The 17,360-nt window shown below is 35.8% G+C and overlaps 2 protein-coding genes across 17 annotated transcripts in view; one reads left to right on the top strand and one right to left on the bottom strand.

Annotated features, from left to right (window-relative positions):
• Positions 1-17,360, top strand: part of pdgfc (platelet derived growth factor c) — a 298,659-nt gene that overhangs the window by 62,498 nt on the left and 218,801 nt on the right. For all 6 annotated transcript variants that reach the window (XM_073922101.1, XM_068213387.2, XM_073922102.1 and 3 more), the window contains one exon: positions 749-866. The gene's annotated coding sequence lies outside the window, so the exon portion shown is untranslated. The remainder of the gene's footprint in view (positions 1-748; positions 867-17,360) is intronic.
• Positions 1-17,360, bottom strand: part of gria2b (glutamate receptor, ionotropic, AMPA 2b) — a 67,503-nt gene that overhangs the window by 20,124 nt on the left and 30,019 nt on the right. For all 11 annotated transcript variants that reach the window (XR_012389369.1, XR_012389370.1, XR_012389371.1 and 8 more), the window contains 2 exon segments: positions 15,203-15,442; positions 677-873 (listed from right to left, as the gene is read on the bottom strand). Coding sequence is in view for 6 of the 11 variants with exons in the window: in XM_068213152.2 (XP_068069253.1) it covers positions 677-873; positions 15,203-15,442 (437 nt within the window). In the remaining 5 variants the exon portion in view is untranslated.

Here is a 17,360-nt window from a genome sequence, read left to right as displayed (position 1 = left end):
CTCATTGATGATTCATAGTTATGGTCCTCTTAAAAAGTTTTACTGCATTAAATTTCTTTTGTAATTATTATGCAGACTTGTGACTTTATACAATCATTTACTTGGGAACTGATTGAGCTGGAAAATGTATTTATTTATTTCATTATCTGATTACATACTGCAAATAAAAATATGTATTTATAATAATTTTCACCAGTTTATTATGATTAAAAACAACCATTTTCTAATATAATCTAGATGTTTTTTTTTTAAATAATTTATTTCTTTTATAACAAAGCTGAATTTTCAGCATTAGTACTTGATCCCTCTGATATCCCCAAATCATTTGGAAATCTGTGGCTCAAAAAACTTTTATTATAATAATACTTGTGCTCACTAAAAGTATTTTGGAAACCAGCCCACATGAAATACTTATTTTATTTTAAGCAGACATTGTTTGTATGCCTTTGGTGTCACTTGATCAATTACTGCATTGGCTCCAAGAACTGTTATTTATATGCATGAAACGTCTCTTGTGATAAGATTTAAATATTGTACTGTATACTAAATATATGTTGCAAAAACAGCACACATAATGCCTGAAATACTTAAAACATTCAAATGCACTTTAGATTATAAAGACTTGTAATCTAATTGTTTATATCATTAATGTTTGCATATGTATTGATGTCTATACCTGTTCCATGATGTCTTTAACTTTGTCCTGCTCACAATCTAGAATGACCCTCCGCTCCTTCTTGTTTTCCAGGTCTTGAAAGAGTGAGCGATATGCTTCATCCTTTCTCTCATCCTTCATGTTGCCCACGTTGATGGCGGTCACCTGCCATTTCTTCTCTGCTGCTGTGTCCAGCACAACTTGGAGTGTGGTAAGTCCTGTTTATAAAGAAGAGGAACAAATTAGGCTATACATGGATTTTCTCTATAGATATTTTTCTAAAAAAAAGTGTGTGTGTATGTGTGTGTATATATACACACACACACACACACACACACACACACACACACACACACACACACACACACACACACACACACACACACACACACACACACATATATATATATATATATATATATATATATATATATATATATATATATATATATATATATATACACTTCCTTTGGAGAAATACTGCATATTTGCTTTATCTTATGTAAAATTTAACCAGTTTAAGAAATATAAATGATATATAACCCTTATGTACTGTTGGGGTTGTTTTCATCGACTCTGGGGTGATTTTGAGTCTTAATTTGGTCACATCGTTTTTGTGTTTCAACTAGGAACAATAAAAACTAAACAATACACTCTGGCCTTGTTTTTGTTTAGTCTGTACTTCTCAAGATCAAAAGGCAGGCTGTGCATAAATACATAGACTTTGTTTTTGTTTACTCCATGTAGTTCTGAGGGCTGAGATGCATGTTTTGATTTTCTCAGACATATCAAGTTAAGTGCACAAAGGTCACTCTCACACTCACACACATACACACAAATTGCAAATTTGACCTTTTTCCAACAGGCAAAACCACCAACAATTAAAAATGCATGATTATATAGTTTTAATGGTTACGCAATCAAAAAATGTGGTTACAGTGCTTAGCATAATTGAGTACACCCCACTGAATCATTGAATATAGGCAATGTATTTTGGCCCATTTGAACAAAACAGATTTATTAAATGGATATGTTTATTAAAATAATTTTTGTCACAGAAAAGCTTTAGAAATAGAAATAAAATACATTTAAATTCAAACAAAATATTAAAATCTCTTAAATTTTGCTCTTTTAAAATTTAGTATTTAATATTTTTCTCTAACCTATAAATTTGGGTGTACTGATTTTGGACCATTATCATAAGTTATTCTGGTAGATTAGTTTCCGATTTGGCTTTAGTACTGAATAATCTAATGTTTTTGCACAAATATAATAATGTAAACTTCCTTTAGAAAACATTAATTTAAATGTGAGATTTGTGAGGGGTGTACTCGTGAATGCTGAGCACTGTATAATGGAAGTCAATGTGGCAAAAACAGCCACCAACAGTAAATTAGGGGGAAATTTAAAAAATCTTATGCGGCACAAAAACTAACAATGCATCAAAGGCAATGATGTTACTTATATTTCACATGTCCAACACTGTGATAAAAGGTATACAAAAAATCCAGTCCACAATTACTTTTTATATTGAAAACATGTCATTTTGTGTGTTTAAGGGTGCTTTCACACCTGTGAATCGATTCAGTTGTTCCGAAACAGAGATTACAATTGTTACATTGTTGCTCTTTGCTCTTGGAGCGGTTCGCTTTCACACTGCAAAGTTTCTAATCGGACCAAAAGAGCTTAAACAAGTCACGTGCGAGTAAACTCTCCTCACATTGGTCAGTGTCAGGGTTTATTTTGCAGCGTCCCGCTAAGCTGTCAGGAGAAGTGGTGGTTTGGTGGTGATTGACAGGGTGCGCGCGCGCGATGTGTCTGAGGAGAGATGCGGAGGGGAGGGGTGAGAAGGGTGCGCGACGATGCCTATTTGAGGACCTGTAGGGAGACGCGAGATTACCGGCAGATCATCACTCGTTTGCGGGCATCCGGAGACTCGCGAAACTTCCCACCCCAATCATAATTCTCTCTTCATATAGCCGTATATGCCTATTACATATCCATAAAACACAGTGATACAACCGCGCTCGGATCGGATCGCTTTCTCACTACAATCGAACCGCTCCAGGGTTCGTTTCAATCGAGCCGAGACCACCTCATTCAAGCGATCTCGGAGCGATTACTTTGGCGCGGAACAGAGCGCGATTGCCCTGTTCACATATGCCAATCGAACCGCGCTAACTGGGCAAACGAGATACGTTCCGAAACAAAAGTGTAGGTGTGAAAGCACCCTAAATCAGTTACATTATTAGTGAGCTTGGCAGTTGAAGAGTTTAAAAAAAGATTTAGTAGTTTTGATTAGGACAGAGGTTGATTAACAGATATAAAAAATATTTATCTGATGCATTTTTACAGCAGTTTAATTTAGTAGATGTTTTTATCCCGAACATAACAAAAAGGTAGAAAATTTGAACAGTGCACAAGGGATAATTTAATTTTGTATGTGTTTATTTTTCCATTTCTTTCTACACTCAACACTGCTCAAACCATAAAATGTTTTTTTTATATTTTCTTTTAAGATATAATAGGTTTGTCTATGCATACTGCAATCTTACAAAGCTCCAACAGTCTCCTATATTCTGCTGCTTACAAAAAACATCTATCACCATTTGAAACATTAGCACGATGCTGTCCAAAAAAACAAAAACATTATGTGACATTATAATAATGTAGTGGAGATGCTTTGTGTTTTGAGAATTTCAAAAAATAAAAACATCCCACTGTAAAGGGTTTTCTTTGATACAAACTTTGATCCAATTAATCTGCTTCTTCTTCTTCCTTGTCACAATCTGGCTCGTTATTTGATGACGTTAAAACCAGTGGCATTATTTACTTCATATTATTTAACTTGTGTTTGCTCTTGCTTTTTTATTCATTTGATATGTTAAGCCCTACCAGCAAGTTTTGGCTTTTAGACACACAGATTGAGGTTGTCTGACCAATCACAACACAGTGTGTGGGTCAGTTAACCAATCAGAGCACTGCGGCAACAATGTACAATGTGAAAAAAATAAATATTTTTTTTAAACATTAAGACATTTCAACCAATTCTAATAAAAAAACAAACCAAATAATTTCATTTAAAATAGAATCTTATGGCTTGTTTTACAATTACTCCATGACGGACTTGATACAGATAAGGTTTTTCCATCCATCACATGAGAGGAAAACAATTAAGAATTCTTTTCAATAATAATTTATAAGAAAAATTTATAAACTCAGATTGTCATTGAGAGTGAAGGTTTGTGTGTTAGATATGCATTTTGATTGTAGTGTTTAATTGAAAAAATGAATCATCATGGGTAAAAATTGAAGGGAGTACAAGGCACAGTAGGCTCCCCTATTTAACCTTAGCTTAATGTGCAGCTCAGAGACACGAGGATCAAGACTTACAGCTATTCTTGGAGATAAGTGATTAAAAACTCGTTAGAGAGGCACATTAGCTCTAACAAATGAGATGATGGGATTGAAATGCATTGTTACTTCAGCCCACTCCAAAATCACTTCTGAATCTCGAAAAATCCTGATGCGGGTCACTTAAAGACTAAGGAGCAAATGAGATGATGGCACTTCAGTTCATTATTGTTCCAGCACACTCTAAAAATCACTTCTGAATCTAGGAATGCCTGAAAGATGGATACCGAAGATTTCTATTTGAATTTGGCCATTTAAATAGAAGCATACAAGCAAATACAAGCAAATACATACAACTTCTGACTCAGAAATAAGTGTGAATCTAGTTTTACAGGTCATACGTGGTATTTTCCTTTAACATTATATTCAGCGAGGAAAATAAGTATTGAACACGTCATGTTTTTTTCCTGGGAATAATATTTCAAAAGGAGCTGTTAACATGGAACTGAACAAGATTTTGGTAAAAACCCAAACAATACAAACGTAAAACAAAACAAAAAAATCTGAAAATATAGTTATGTGTAAAAACAACGAAGTGACACAAGGGGAAAGTATTGAACTATTGAAACGTATTTAATACTTTATGTAGAAGGCTTTTTTGGTGATGGCAGCTTAAAGACGACTCTCAAATGGAGAATGAAGTCACATGCATTGCTCAGATATGATTTTTTTGTTCACAGACTTCAACAAATATGATCTTTATTTTGTATTTTCAATTGGATTCAGGTCAGGTGAATGGCTGGGCCATTCTACAGCTTGATTTTCTTTTTCTGAAACCATTTGAGAGTTTACAAATGCAAATTAACTTTATGCACAAAACTGGATTATTGCATAAAACATTTGTGAATAATGCAGCGTTTTTATCCAACGAGTCAAAGCGAACAAAATTATCACTTCCTGATTATCTGACGCCAAATATCAACAGTAAAAATGGAATTTCCCACGGTAGGAGAAGCTGCGTCTTTTCTTTATTAAATAAATGATTTGCACCTCAGAAGACACTACAACACAATGAATGCGTGGTGGCGTTTGAATGCATGAGACATGGAGCACAGAAGCTCTTGACAGTTCTAGAGGTCATTAATAATATTATAACACTAATACTGAAACGGTTAAGGCGTTTTAGAATGACCTAAAAAAAACATTTCAGATGTTAAACAGTGTGCTCAGCCTGCTGGTTTGTTCATTCACACACATTTTTATGATCACATGTTTTTTGTATAACAAAATCACGTGACTTTTTTTTAAATGCGCATACTGGAATTTGTTCAGTAAAAGTGTTTCCATTGCAGTTTATGCGCATCTTTTCTTATCGGGTAAAACTCCCACTCAGTTATGCGCATACGTTTTTGATGCGCATTTTCTAAATTTATGCGCATCTTGACGTTACCATCAACCGTTTTTGTATGCGCATATCCAAAATGACCATAAAAATAGGTGGATGGAAACGCAGCTATTGTTTTGCTGAAACATCCACTCTTGTTTCATCTTCATCATCCTGATAATGTAGATGTTGGACTGAAGCAGTGGGTATTGATTTACAATGAGGAAGGGCAGAGGGTTGCTGAATAACTACTGAAGAATTTTAGCTGCTGCTGGGCTTTCACTGCCTATCTACACCTCGCTTTCTTCATGTGTTCAATACTTTCTCCCCGAGTCAATTCATTTTACTAAACATAACTTGATTTGTAAACTAATCAGATTTGTTTTCTTTGCATATATGGATTTCTTTGGTTGCTATCAACATCCGAAGAAAATTTCAAGTCAACAGCACCTTTAGAATTATTTGCTTTCTGTTTTCCTATTCATTATTGTGTGGTGACTATTCAAATTAACAATTTAATGTATAGCCATTTTTATTTTGTTTAGTAAAGGGTTTTATTAATAAATATCAAGTCAAGTCCAAATCAAGTTGAGCTTTATTGTCATTCCGCTACACATCTGGATATATAATTATATTTAAATGTCATGTCTTGCTGGGCCACTGTTCTATATAAGCTTCTACATTAACATATTAAGATCGAAAGTGGAGTGTCTTCCTGTGTTGTGTGTGTAAATTTGGTTTACTGTAGTATTGTATTTTTATTTCTGTTATTTTCTTTGTTCGGTGTATATAGTTTTTTTGTGGGTGTTTCCGTAGAGCATACTTTTTGTTTATTATTTCTTGTTGGTCCTCTCCGAGGTACACGCTTCATGTTTTGCGTGTTTAAAAAAAAAAGAAAGTGACAAAAAAAGCCGAATAAATGGACCCGACTCTAAGGGTTCTTAAAAGGTATTTCATTTGTCGAGTGTTTTATTTATGTTACTTCCTTGACCGTTGACCAGGCTTGTAACAGTATTTACTTGTATTAATTTACATAGTGCTCCTAATCCTGTAACTTAAACTTGAGCGAAACTTATCTGTTCAAGTAACAAGTGAAGTCAATTTCTGTTTTGTTCAATATCTTATTTGTTTCTCAGTATGAGGTCGCCCCCATCCCTGGCTGTGATGTCAGCTGTATTACATAATCTCATTGTCTCTCTGTGCGCACTACACAGCTGGATCTTTGTAGATCGTTTGAGGTGTTGGGCTGATTTAATTAACCATCCTGATTATGCACAGGTTATGGATGAGTCTCACAGTAAGGGAGAATTAGTCTTTGTGCGCTGCCAGACCTTTATTGATTATAGAAGACACTCTCCAACTATTATTGTAGAAGACGAAGGAGATGAGGAGTAATCAAACTAAAAGGAAAAGCCCGATCCAGACAAACTGAAACAGGCATTCTGGTGCTCTAGTATGTTCATCATAATCATGGGTTGTTATTTATGATGCACCTGTCCCTGATGATAACAGGCTCTAGTGAGTGTGTGAGGCTATATGTGTTTGTCAGTGTCGCTCTGGGTCTCTTCAGGACCACGGACAGCGAAATGCCAGATCCAGGCAGGGTGAAGAAATGACCCTCAGCTCCAGTTACTTCACTGCTCATCAGCATCCAGAAGAGATGATAAAATCTACACTGAAAAAATGGTTCATTGGATTTACTCAATTGTTTTAAGGTAATTGGTTGCAAACAAATTTTATGAGTTGAATTTAAATAGGCAAATTAAGTTGAAATATATTAAAAGTAAATTGTTTGAAACCATTTATCTTAAAAAAATGGAGTAAATCCAATTAATTATTTTTTCAGCATGTTGCTGTATCTAAAATCGCCCTTCTATATCTTTATTCACTATTCCCTACATTATTTTATTAATTTAGTTCACTTTAATGAGTGAATGAAACAAGTTAGCTTATTCAAGCATCGGAAGGGATGCCATTTTGTCTATGCTTTGTTGCTTGATGAATCCCTCACATCGATTAGATTTTCAACTACTAATAAAATTGAGTGAAATCAACACAATTCTTGAGATTGTTTTTGGGATAACTTATGCCGAGTTCAGACCGCATGATTTTCAAAGTAATAGTGTCACAGATGTTTTCACACTGCATGACAATCTTGGCTAAAGAAACTAAAAATGAGCGCTTTTACTTCTCCCCAACCTCCCGCTGGCCTGCAGGTACACACACTTATGTGAATGCTGCTCTCTCATTAGCTGTAGGCGATTGCCGATGTTATTTTCAGTCAAAACTCATTTCACACGGCATGATTTGAATCGCAGACAGCCCCAGATATTTAGCATTCCAAATATCTCACAGGCATCGGCCTCTCATCTGCGATCCTCTCAGATCGCGTCTTTGATAGTTCACATTGTGTGATTGTTACTCATGTGCACAAGCACCGATTTGCCTGTAATTTCAGGCATTTGTCTGCGATTTCTCAAAACCTGTCGGCGAGTCAAAATCATGGCTAAAATCATGCAGTCTGAACTTGGCATTAGTTGTTAACTTGATCGATTTGTGTTGAAGGAATCCTGTGGAACCAACACGATCTCACGGCAATTCGTAACTTTTTGATTTAGTGGCTAATTCGTATGAATTCGTATGATCTAATTCGTACAATTTAGTACGATTTGCTCATCCCCCAATGATGGTTGGGGTTAGGGGTGGGGTTAGGTGCCATGCCTCCTTTTTAAAATCGTACCATTTCGTACGACTGAACTCGTATGAATTATCCACTAAACTGACAAAACGTAAAATATTTACGTTTTCTTGTGAGATCAGGCTGGTGGAACCCAGCATTTTTTACAGTGTTCTTGGTCAGACCCTGTTACAGTTATTTAACTCTTAGCAAGTTGTCTATTAGTAATGAAACAAAGACTTTTGATTTCTGTCATGTACACAAATGTTACTTTAATTAAAAAATATTTAGTTTTGAGTGCGGTGGCTCAGTGGTTAGCACTGTCGCCTCATAGCAAGAAGGTTGCTGATTCGAATCCTGGCTGGGCCAGTTGGCATTTTTGTGTGGAGTTTGCATGTTTTCCTCATTCGTGTGGGTTTCCTCTGGGTGCTGCGTTTCAACCACAGTCCACATGCACGTGGTAATATTGGATGAACTAAATTGGCCATAGTGAATGTGTGCGTGTGTAAATGTGAGAGTGTATGGGTGTTTCCCAGTAATAGATTGTGGCTGGAAGGGCATCCGCTGCTTAAAACGTCTACTATGGTTTGGAACACCACTAAAAAAGACTGCTCCCTCAAATAGTGCACTATTTGAGGGTATACAGGGCATTTTTGGATATAGCCTAGTGAGCCTACGTCTACATAAATCCAGGAACATTTCCTCTACGTTTCCTCTCCTCTACCATTGTCCTGCAAAAGTAGAGCTTTTTGTTCTGCAAAATGGAAACATTTGAAAAATCTGTTTTCATGTCATATAATATGGACCATGAAAACAATATGATTCATTTACTCATTCATACTTGATGTGCTGTTGAGATTTGCAGTGCTGCTAATCATAAATGTTACTTTGTACAGTCTGCACATGATATGCTAGCAACCATGAGACCAATTTTGAATAGATCATGCTCATGTTGAATAGATTCACTTTCTTTTTAGCTTAGTCCCTTTATTAATCAGGGGTTGCCACAGCGGAATGAACCGGCAACTTATCCAGCATATGTTTTACACAGTGGATGGTCTTCCAGCTGCAAACCATCTATGGGAAAAACTTAGGATTACAAATAAAAATATAGTAATTGAATAACTAGAAAATGTAACAGTAATGAAAGAAGACACCGATATTGATGTGGACTGAGGTAAATTTAAAACACAAAAATTAATGTAGGTGTAGTCAAAGAACGTATCCCAAGAGGTCTGCGGTCCTGCAATAATGCACTGAATCTTCACAACCGCACCACTGAAATAAACGCAAAACTAAAATCTCCACATTATTTATATAAGCAAAACAACTGCCACAGGGGCTAGCAGTCACATTCACCTCCACGCTCTGTGGTTTAAAAATAAAAGCCTTTCTATGGTTATAAATTATGAATTTGTTTTCTGCTAAAGTGCTCAATATCAAGCTTGAACAAACTCTTTATTAAGGCATCAGCCATTTCTTTACTAAAACATGCACTATATATTTAATTCAGCAACAAGTTTATATGCCTCCATCTGTTAAAGTTATCCAGGACATTGCAAAATGCGGTGCCGTGTGAGGAGACATTTCTTAGTGTGTTTGTGTATGTATGTACACATACATTTAGCTAGTTTTACCACAATCGCTTTACTACACATGTAACTTTCGGCAACTAAAAATACTGTAGTACAACATTATTTACCGGCCACTTTATCAGGTACATCTGTCCAACTGCTCGTTAACGCAAATTTCTAATCAGCCAATCACATGGCAGCAACTCAATGCATTTAGACATGCATACACGGTCAAGGTGATGTGCTGCAGTTTAAACCGAGCATCAGAATGGCAAAGAGAGGTGATTTAAGTGACTTTTGTGTTGGCATGGTTGTTGGTGCCAGACTAGCTGGTCTTAGTATTTCAGAAACTGCTGATTTACTGGAATTTTCACACACAACCATCTCTAGGGTTTACAGAGAATGGCTACAATTTGCATAGACTCAAACTTGGACAATAGAAAATTGGAAAGCATTGCCTGGTCTGAGTCTCAATTTTTGCTGCGCCATTCAGATGGTAGGGTCATCCGGTAGGATCCATCCAGCCTTGAATCAATGGTTCAGGCTGGTGGTGGTGATGCAATGGTGTGGGGGATATTTTCTTGGCACACTTTGGGCTCATTGGTACCAATTGAGCATTGTGTCAACGCCACAGCCTACCTGAGTATTGTTGCTGACCATGTAAATCCCTTTATGACCACAGTGTACCCATCTTCTGATGGCTTCTTCCAGCAGGATAACACACTGTCATAAAGCGCGAATCATCTCAGACTGCTTACTTGAACATGACAATGAGTTCACTGCACTCAAATGGCCTCCACAGTCTCCATATCTCAATTCAACAGAGCACCTTTGGGGTGTGGTGAAACGGGAGATTCACATCATGGATGTGCAGCTGACAAATCTGCAGCAACTGTGTGATGCTATCATGTCAATATGGACCAAAATCTCTGAGGAATATTTCCAGTATCTTGTTAAATCTATCCCATGAAGAATTAAGGCAGTTCTAAAAGGAAAAGGGGGTTCAACCTGGTAGTAAGGTGTACCTAATAAAGTCACCAGTGAGTATATGTATTACATTAACATCTTTATTCAGCAAGGATGCATTAAATGATGAAAAAAACACAGAAATAACATTTATATAACAAAAGACAAAATAAATACAAATAAAATTATTTTGTTAATTGAAAGTCATAACTGAAAATGTTAATATTAATTTTATTTAACTAATGGATTTAAAATCTATTTTATTATTTTGTTTTCCTTTTATTGTTTTTTTAAACTGTTAGTCAAAAAATACTCTGTAAACTCAAGTGTAAGTAAGGTAAGGTAGCTTAGCTTAATTACTAAAACTGTATCAGTCACAAATAATAGTTTTAAAAAAACACACCACCATTTTGAAATGACTTAATGTTGTATAAAACTAGTAAATGTATGTTCTCATTATCCTCTTTGTTTTTTAAATACTTTAGCATTCAAGTCATCTAAAAATATTTGCTATCTATCATAAAAGATGCTTCACACATGCTATTATGTACTCAAACAGAGGAGTGAAATGCTGGAAGTGACGTTAAGTTTGCGTCTACGTCAGCTCTCACCAGTGGAATCCGTCATGACCACAGGCGCTGTGCTGCTGCTCTCACACTGTAACCATGACACATTAATAACACACACAGCACAATGGTTGCCATGGAAATACAGCGCCAACTGACCTAATTAGTATGACAGGTAATAAAATATGCACCTTGACACACGTTTACATCCCACACAAAACCACATGAATCTGAAATAAATAATGCAGATTCAGCCCACAATGAAAGCAAACAAGCAAATGCACACACAAAAAAAGATTTTTTTTGGGGGGGGAGCATTGGATTATGGGTGCATAATTGATATTCATAAATGATAAATGGCTCATGTGCATGCTGATCTTCATCACAGAAAAATTATGTTGCAACCTTGCATCTGATGAAACACACAGATGTTTATGACACCACAGTCCTCAGAGAGATGCGTCAACCATTGTCATTTATGCCACAAAGCGATCAACCTTCACAACTGTCAAAGAATGTGCGAACGAGAGGGTGAAAAAAAGAAATGGAGAAAGAAAAAGAAAAAAAAGAGACAGACGATCTTGAGGCTTTGAAACGAAGGCCAACAAACACAAAACAAACCTTTAAAAATGCTGTAAACCCTGCTCAATCCAGAAAAACAGACCTTCGATTGCTTTGATGCCTTCTGACAAGCTACAGTATAGTATCTTAATATCCTTAAAATATGTATGAATATTCTAAATACAACAGCCATTTTGCTACCACAAAACCAGTTTTATGTTGCTTTAGTATATACACTAGCTGACTAAAGTCTTGTCGCCTATCCAAGTTTTAGGTACAACAAATAATATCTTGACGTCTAGTTGATCATTTAGAATCAGAAGTGGCTTATATAAAAGGCAAAGTCCTCTAGATTACGCTTATTTTACCAACATAAAATATGATCATGCCTTTATTTTCAATTATTTAATTAGAACAGTAAGGTCTGACTTTGCTTAGACAAAAGTCTTCTCACTAACAGAAATAATGTCCAGTATAGAATATAAAGTCATGGTGAAGTGGAAAACTTCCAGAGTTCATCAAGATTATTTGTATTCATCTTCAATGCCTCCTCCTTCATCTTACCCCAGACATGCTCAATAATGTTCATGTCTGGCTGGCCAATCCTGAACCACTTTGACCTTCTTTACTTTCAGGAACTTTGATGTGGAGGCTGAAGTATGAGAAGGAGCGCTACCCTACTGAAGACTTTGCCTTTCCTTTCCTCAGGCTGTTGATGTTGCTATCCACTCTGCAGATCTCTTGCAGCCCCCCCAACCCCCCACCTAATTTAACCCCAAACCATGATTTTTTCTAAACTTGACTGATTTCTGAGAATCCTGGGTCCATGCGGGTTCCAATAGGTCTTCTGAAGTATCTGTGATGATTCTGATGCAGATCAACAGATGATTCATTAGAAAAATCGACCTTATGTCACTTTTTCAAATGATCAACTAGAAGTCAAGTTATTATTTGTTGCACTTATAACTCGGATCAATGACAAGACTTTTGTCAGGTAGTGTATTTGGCAATAGGCAAAGATGCATTGTACGGGTCAAAATATTTTTTTATGGCAAATATATTTATAATATTAAGTAAAGATCATGTTCAATTAAGGTTTTTTGTGTAAATTTCATACTGAAATTCAAAACTCAAATTCCAAATTTTCAAACAGTTATATCTTGGCCAAACATTTTCCTTTCCCAATAAACCATAAATAAATTGGAAATTTATTTATTCAACTTTTAGGTTATGCAAAAATCCTGTATGATTTTGTGGTCCAGGGTCACATTATTACCTATTGCGGACGTATAGCATCATACTACTGTATAAAATCTATAAGGTTATACCATATTCTCTCCATTTAAATGAAAGGTCAGGGAAAATTAACCCTATGTACCAACTTTGGACCTTGTTTATACCTGTTATTGAGATGTGTTTGGTCAAACGGATTAAAATGGATTACACTGAATACAAATGTATGCAGGTTTTTCAGCTGTTTTTCCACTTTTGGCATGTCTAGAGGACATTGAACATGCAGGTGATAGTATTGCCTTTGCAATGTAAAAGGGCATGTGCTCAAATGCATTCAAACAGCAACAAAAGTCCACCTACAAAGATGGTTATGGGATGTGTTATGAAAATAAGGTACTCATTCTTTACTGCATTGTATTAACATGGACTATGTTTAAAATCATAGTTGCCGTGCATGTCCTGTTTATTCACTTTATTTTCTATCTGTTTGAATACAGAGTAACAAGGGTTTATTCAACAGTATTCATGTGCTGTATTGAGTGCTCTGGCAAAAGTGACAAAGTAAAAGAGAAAAGTTTGTATGAAATCCAAACACAGTGGTCACAGGAGAGGAGACGCATTTAAATGCACATTAATACTAAGTGAAACGTATGCTACTGGACTGACTATTTGAGATTGACTCACTGACAATGCAAGTAAAGACCAAATGGAAACAGAGCTTTAAATCTAAGCAATAAAGACACTTTACTCATATTTAATTAAAGTAAACTGTCTTAAAGTGGCCCATAACAGTGTTTTAAAGATTCCTGGTATTCTTTTGGATGTTTTCCAGTATAGGATAACATTTATCCATGGTCAAAAACCCTTTAAAGTCCTTGTGAAAATTAAATAAAGTTTTTTTAGGTGTCAGTATGCACTCAAAACGTGATTTTTTTTTGCTGCTTGTTCTAACTGCGTATTTAAAATGAGCTGAATCAACACACACAATGAGTTTTTTTTGGGGGGGTTAGCTTAAATATTTTATGTTCAGTCCATTTAAATTTGTAAAAAAAAAAATTGTTTAACTTAACTGATTTGTGTTGGGATTACATGAAGGAATTGTGTGTTAAAACTAGCTTTTTTACAGTGATAAGGATATCTATAAGCTAGTGTACTCCAAAACAGTGACAAAATTCGCATTTAGAAGAAATAAACATTCAATATTTGAAGTTTGTCACTTCCACCTAAATGGATCAACATTTTTTACATCAACTCATACTTCAGTTTCTCATCAAATTTTCTGACCAATCAAATGCTCTGTTGTATCTGACTTGTCCCGCCCCCTTCAAGACTCATGTCATTTGCTTTGCATTTAATGCACTTGAACTCAACCACTCTCACTGGCTCAGCTGATAAAAACGAAATGCCTTTGGCTGTTATTTTAAGGGGAATGGATATTTCATGTTTCAGTTGAAATTACGTCAAACACTGAATAAAAATCCAAGTTTCAAAGCACCTCACGGGGCCTTTAAGTTTCTCATAATGCATACAGCATCAGTTTTTTTTTCTCACAGTGTCTGAATCAGTTTGTTCAAGGATCTCTCTAAAACTCTGCCGTTATGAGAACCTACTGTCCTCTGATTGGTCAGCTCCCCCAATCTGGTGCTATTAGTTTACCACTTACAGCATTTGTCAGAAACTGAACCGTTTTTCAATTTCAGACCAGGAGACATCCTCAGCACTTGATATGCACAGTGCAGATGGTGAAGCAATGCAAGCATTAGCCCTGATCCTGACAATACAAACCAAACTTTTACAGGCCTCAACTACAGTGTTTGATGTCAAAGCAGACATTGTTGCATCCAAATAACACCAAAGATGGAAATGATTTACATTTGCAAAATATAACTATGTTCATGTATGCAGTGAGACTACAATCACTAATTACACCATTTTAGATCATTGTTAATTAGATCATTGGCTCCTTTTTGAAAGACAATACATTTATTGATTAAAATCCTGCAGACTTGCACAAACTTGATACACACTATGTAAAAATGATAAATAAGGGCAATTTAATCCAAATGTGATGATTAGGCCTAATAACAAATCATCTGATTCATGCGTCTGAAAGCCGTCCTACTGGCAAGACACTAATTAAGTCCTATTAAGAAGTAAATCTATAATGTTTTTTTCATCAACCCGTGTATTTCATGTTCATATGGTGATGAATAATGCAGTGCGGTGCTTTACCTCGGTCACTGTCATACAGGTAGGCAAACTTGTCCCATTTGTAGTACTCGATGAGACTCAGGAGAGGCCCTTTGATGTCTGGTCGCATCTGAATAATAAACTGCTGATTTCCATCCAGGGGAAAGCTGGGCGTGATGAAGGAGACGTGAAGTGTCCCACAGAACGACGTTATTGTGTTCACTGACTTCTTGTCGTAAAATCCAAAGATAGCATAAACTCCCCTTGAGAACTGAGAACAGACTGGGGGAAAAAAAGAGAAATAATTACAATCTGATCGAAAAGCACTGCCTTTTAAAGTCTTAGCCAAACTATAGAATATCTTTTGTTAAAAAATAAATTTAAAAAATACAAATTTAACATTGTTGCAAGCCAATAAATAAGCAATGTTATTTTTTTTTTGCAGGACAATAGTGGTACTATTAACCCATAACAAGTGCAGCAGTTTTTGTTAGACATCCTAACTAATGTTCTAAGCAAAGACCAAAATAAAAGGAGATTATAAAATAAATTTAGAAAGACATAGTCACTATGTACCCTCAAGAATAATCCAGAAGCCAGAACCCCTCAGATATATGAAAAAATTCAATACACATTCTTTATCATGATCAAGACACTGTTCCAATGTACAATATTGAAGGTATACCTTTGGGGACAAAGCAAAAGCCTTCCAATTATTTTTTTAATAATTTTGTAAATCTCTCCGGGTGCTCCGGATTCCCCCACAAGTCCAAAGACATAACCTATAGGTGAATTGGGTAAGCTAAATTGTCCATAATGTATGTGTGTGATTGAGTGTGAATGGATGTTTTCCCAGTGATGGGTTGCGGCTGGAAGGGCATCAACTGCGTAAAACATATTTATTCCACATATTTAATCCGCTGTGCCGACCCCATTTTAATAAAAGGACTAAACCAAAAAAATTCTGAGCACTGTAAACTTCATTGTTCCTCTATGATGTGAAGTCAGATGTAAGATATGAAGACTATCACTGATGGATGGCATCATTAAATGTATCAATAAACTGTGCAATGCAATTTTCTGGGCCTTGGAGTTGTAAAGACCAAATGATGATTTTATGATTGTTGAAAAAAAAAAAAAAAAAAAAGCACACCCACCAGCTTTTATTCAACCCACTAAAAATGTGTCTCCATGCTTAATCAGGAGTCTCAGGAGTATTTCAGCAACGGAGTTTCTAATAAGGGATGAGTCCAAGTGTCACATACTATACATCATCATCATTCTTGTTTAATACCCCAAGACAAAACGTAAAACTAAAGTACAGTGTGTCCTCATGTTCCAGAGATGCTAAAGCATACTGTAACTGGGCCACCTCAATATATCAATGACCATCTGGCTCTGAGCCTCTGGATTTCCCCTCCCCCACTTCTTCCACCCACGACAACAGCTCTATTTTCAGTAGCACCCCCCAACCTGGACCTTCGCTTTTTTTTAAAGACACCTTTCTGGCTGTCACCTCCACCTATAGATTTTCTACAATGAAAGCTTCTTCCTGGTATGCAGCTGATTGTTAACCAAAAGTATGCCGCGGCACTATTAGTCAATATACGTCAAGCTGCATAGCTAAAGCCATTTATGATTATCAATAATTTTTTGTTATCTCTGTCCAGTTTCAACATATGCATTGATTTAAGAATGAGAGGGCCAAAGAAGAGGTCAGGCTATGTGATGGGTCATGTCAGGTCATCGGGTCAATGGTTGATGAATCAACAAAATGTGACAATTTGCATTAGGGTTCTATTTTGAACAATATGCAGATTCTGATTTGTACACATTAGAGTTTAGTATTATTGAAATGAAATTTAAAAAAAATTTTTTTTTCAAATTACCAGCTGTATTAGAACAAAATAGGTGAGAAAGTATGACAAGTGGAGATAAAGATGTACTTTTGAATTGCCTCAGGCTATTACCATAAAAAATAATGGGAATATTTTTTGTACAGTGCTGACAATTATTACTTTGAGTCAAACTTCGTTTTGAGTGATTCTTCTGTTAGGAGAACAGTTTTAGTTCTTAGTGTAAATTTAAATGCAAATCTTCATTTTTTTTTTAAGTGGAAGTATAATAGACCCCTTTTTGTGTCTCTTTAATTACTGTTTTTTAATTTATCTGTTCAAAAGTTTTTTTTATTTCACAAAAT

The sequence above is a fragment of the Danio rerio genome, chromosome 14 (assembly GCF_049306965.1).
Source record: "Danio rerio strain Tuebingen ecotype United States chromosome 14, GRCz12tu, whole genome shotgun sequence".
Lineage (NCBI taxonomy): Eukaryota > Metazoa > Chordata > Actinopteri > Cypriniformes > Danionidae > Danio > Danio rerio.
The sequence above is the reverse complement of the archived record's forward strand: the minus strand, read 5'-3'. Positions and strand labels throughout refer to the sequence as shown.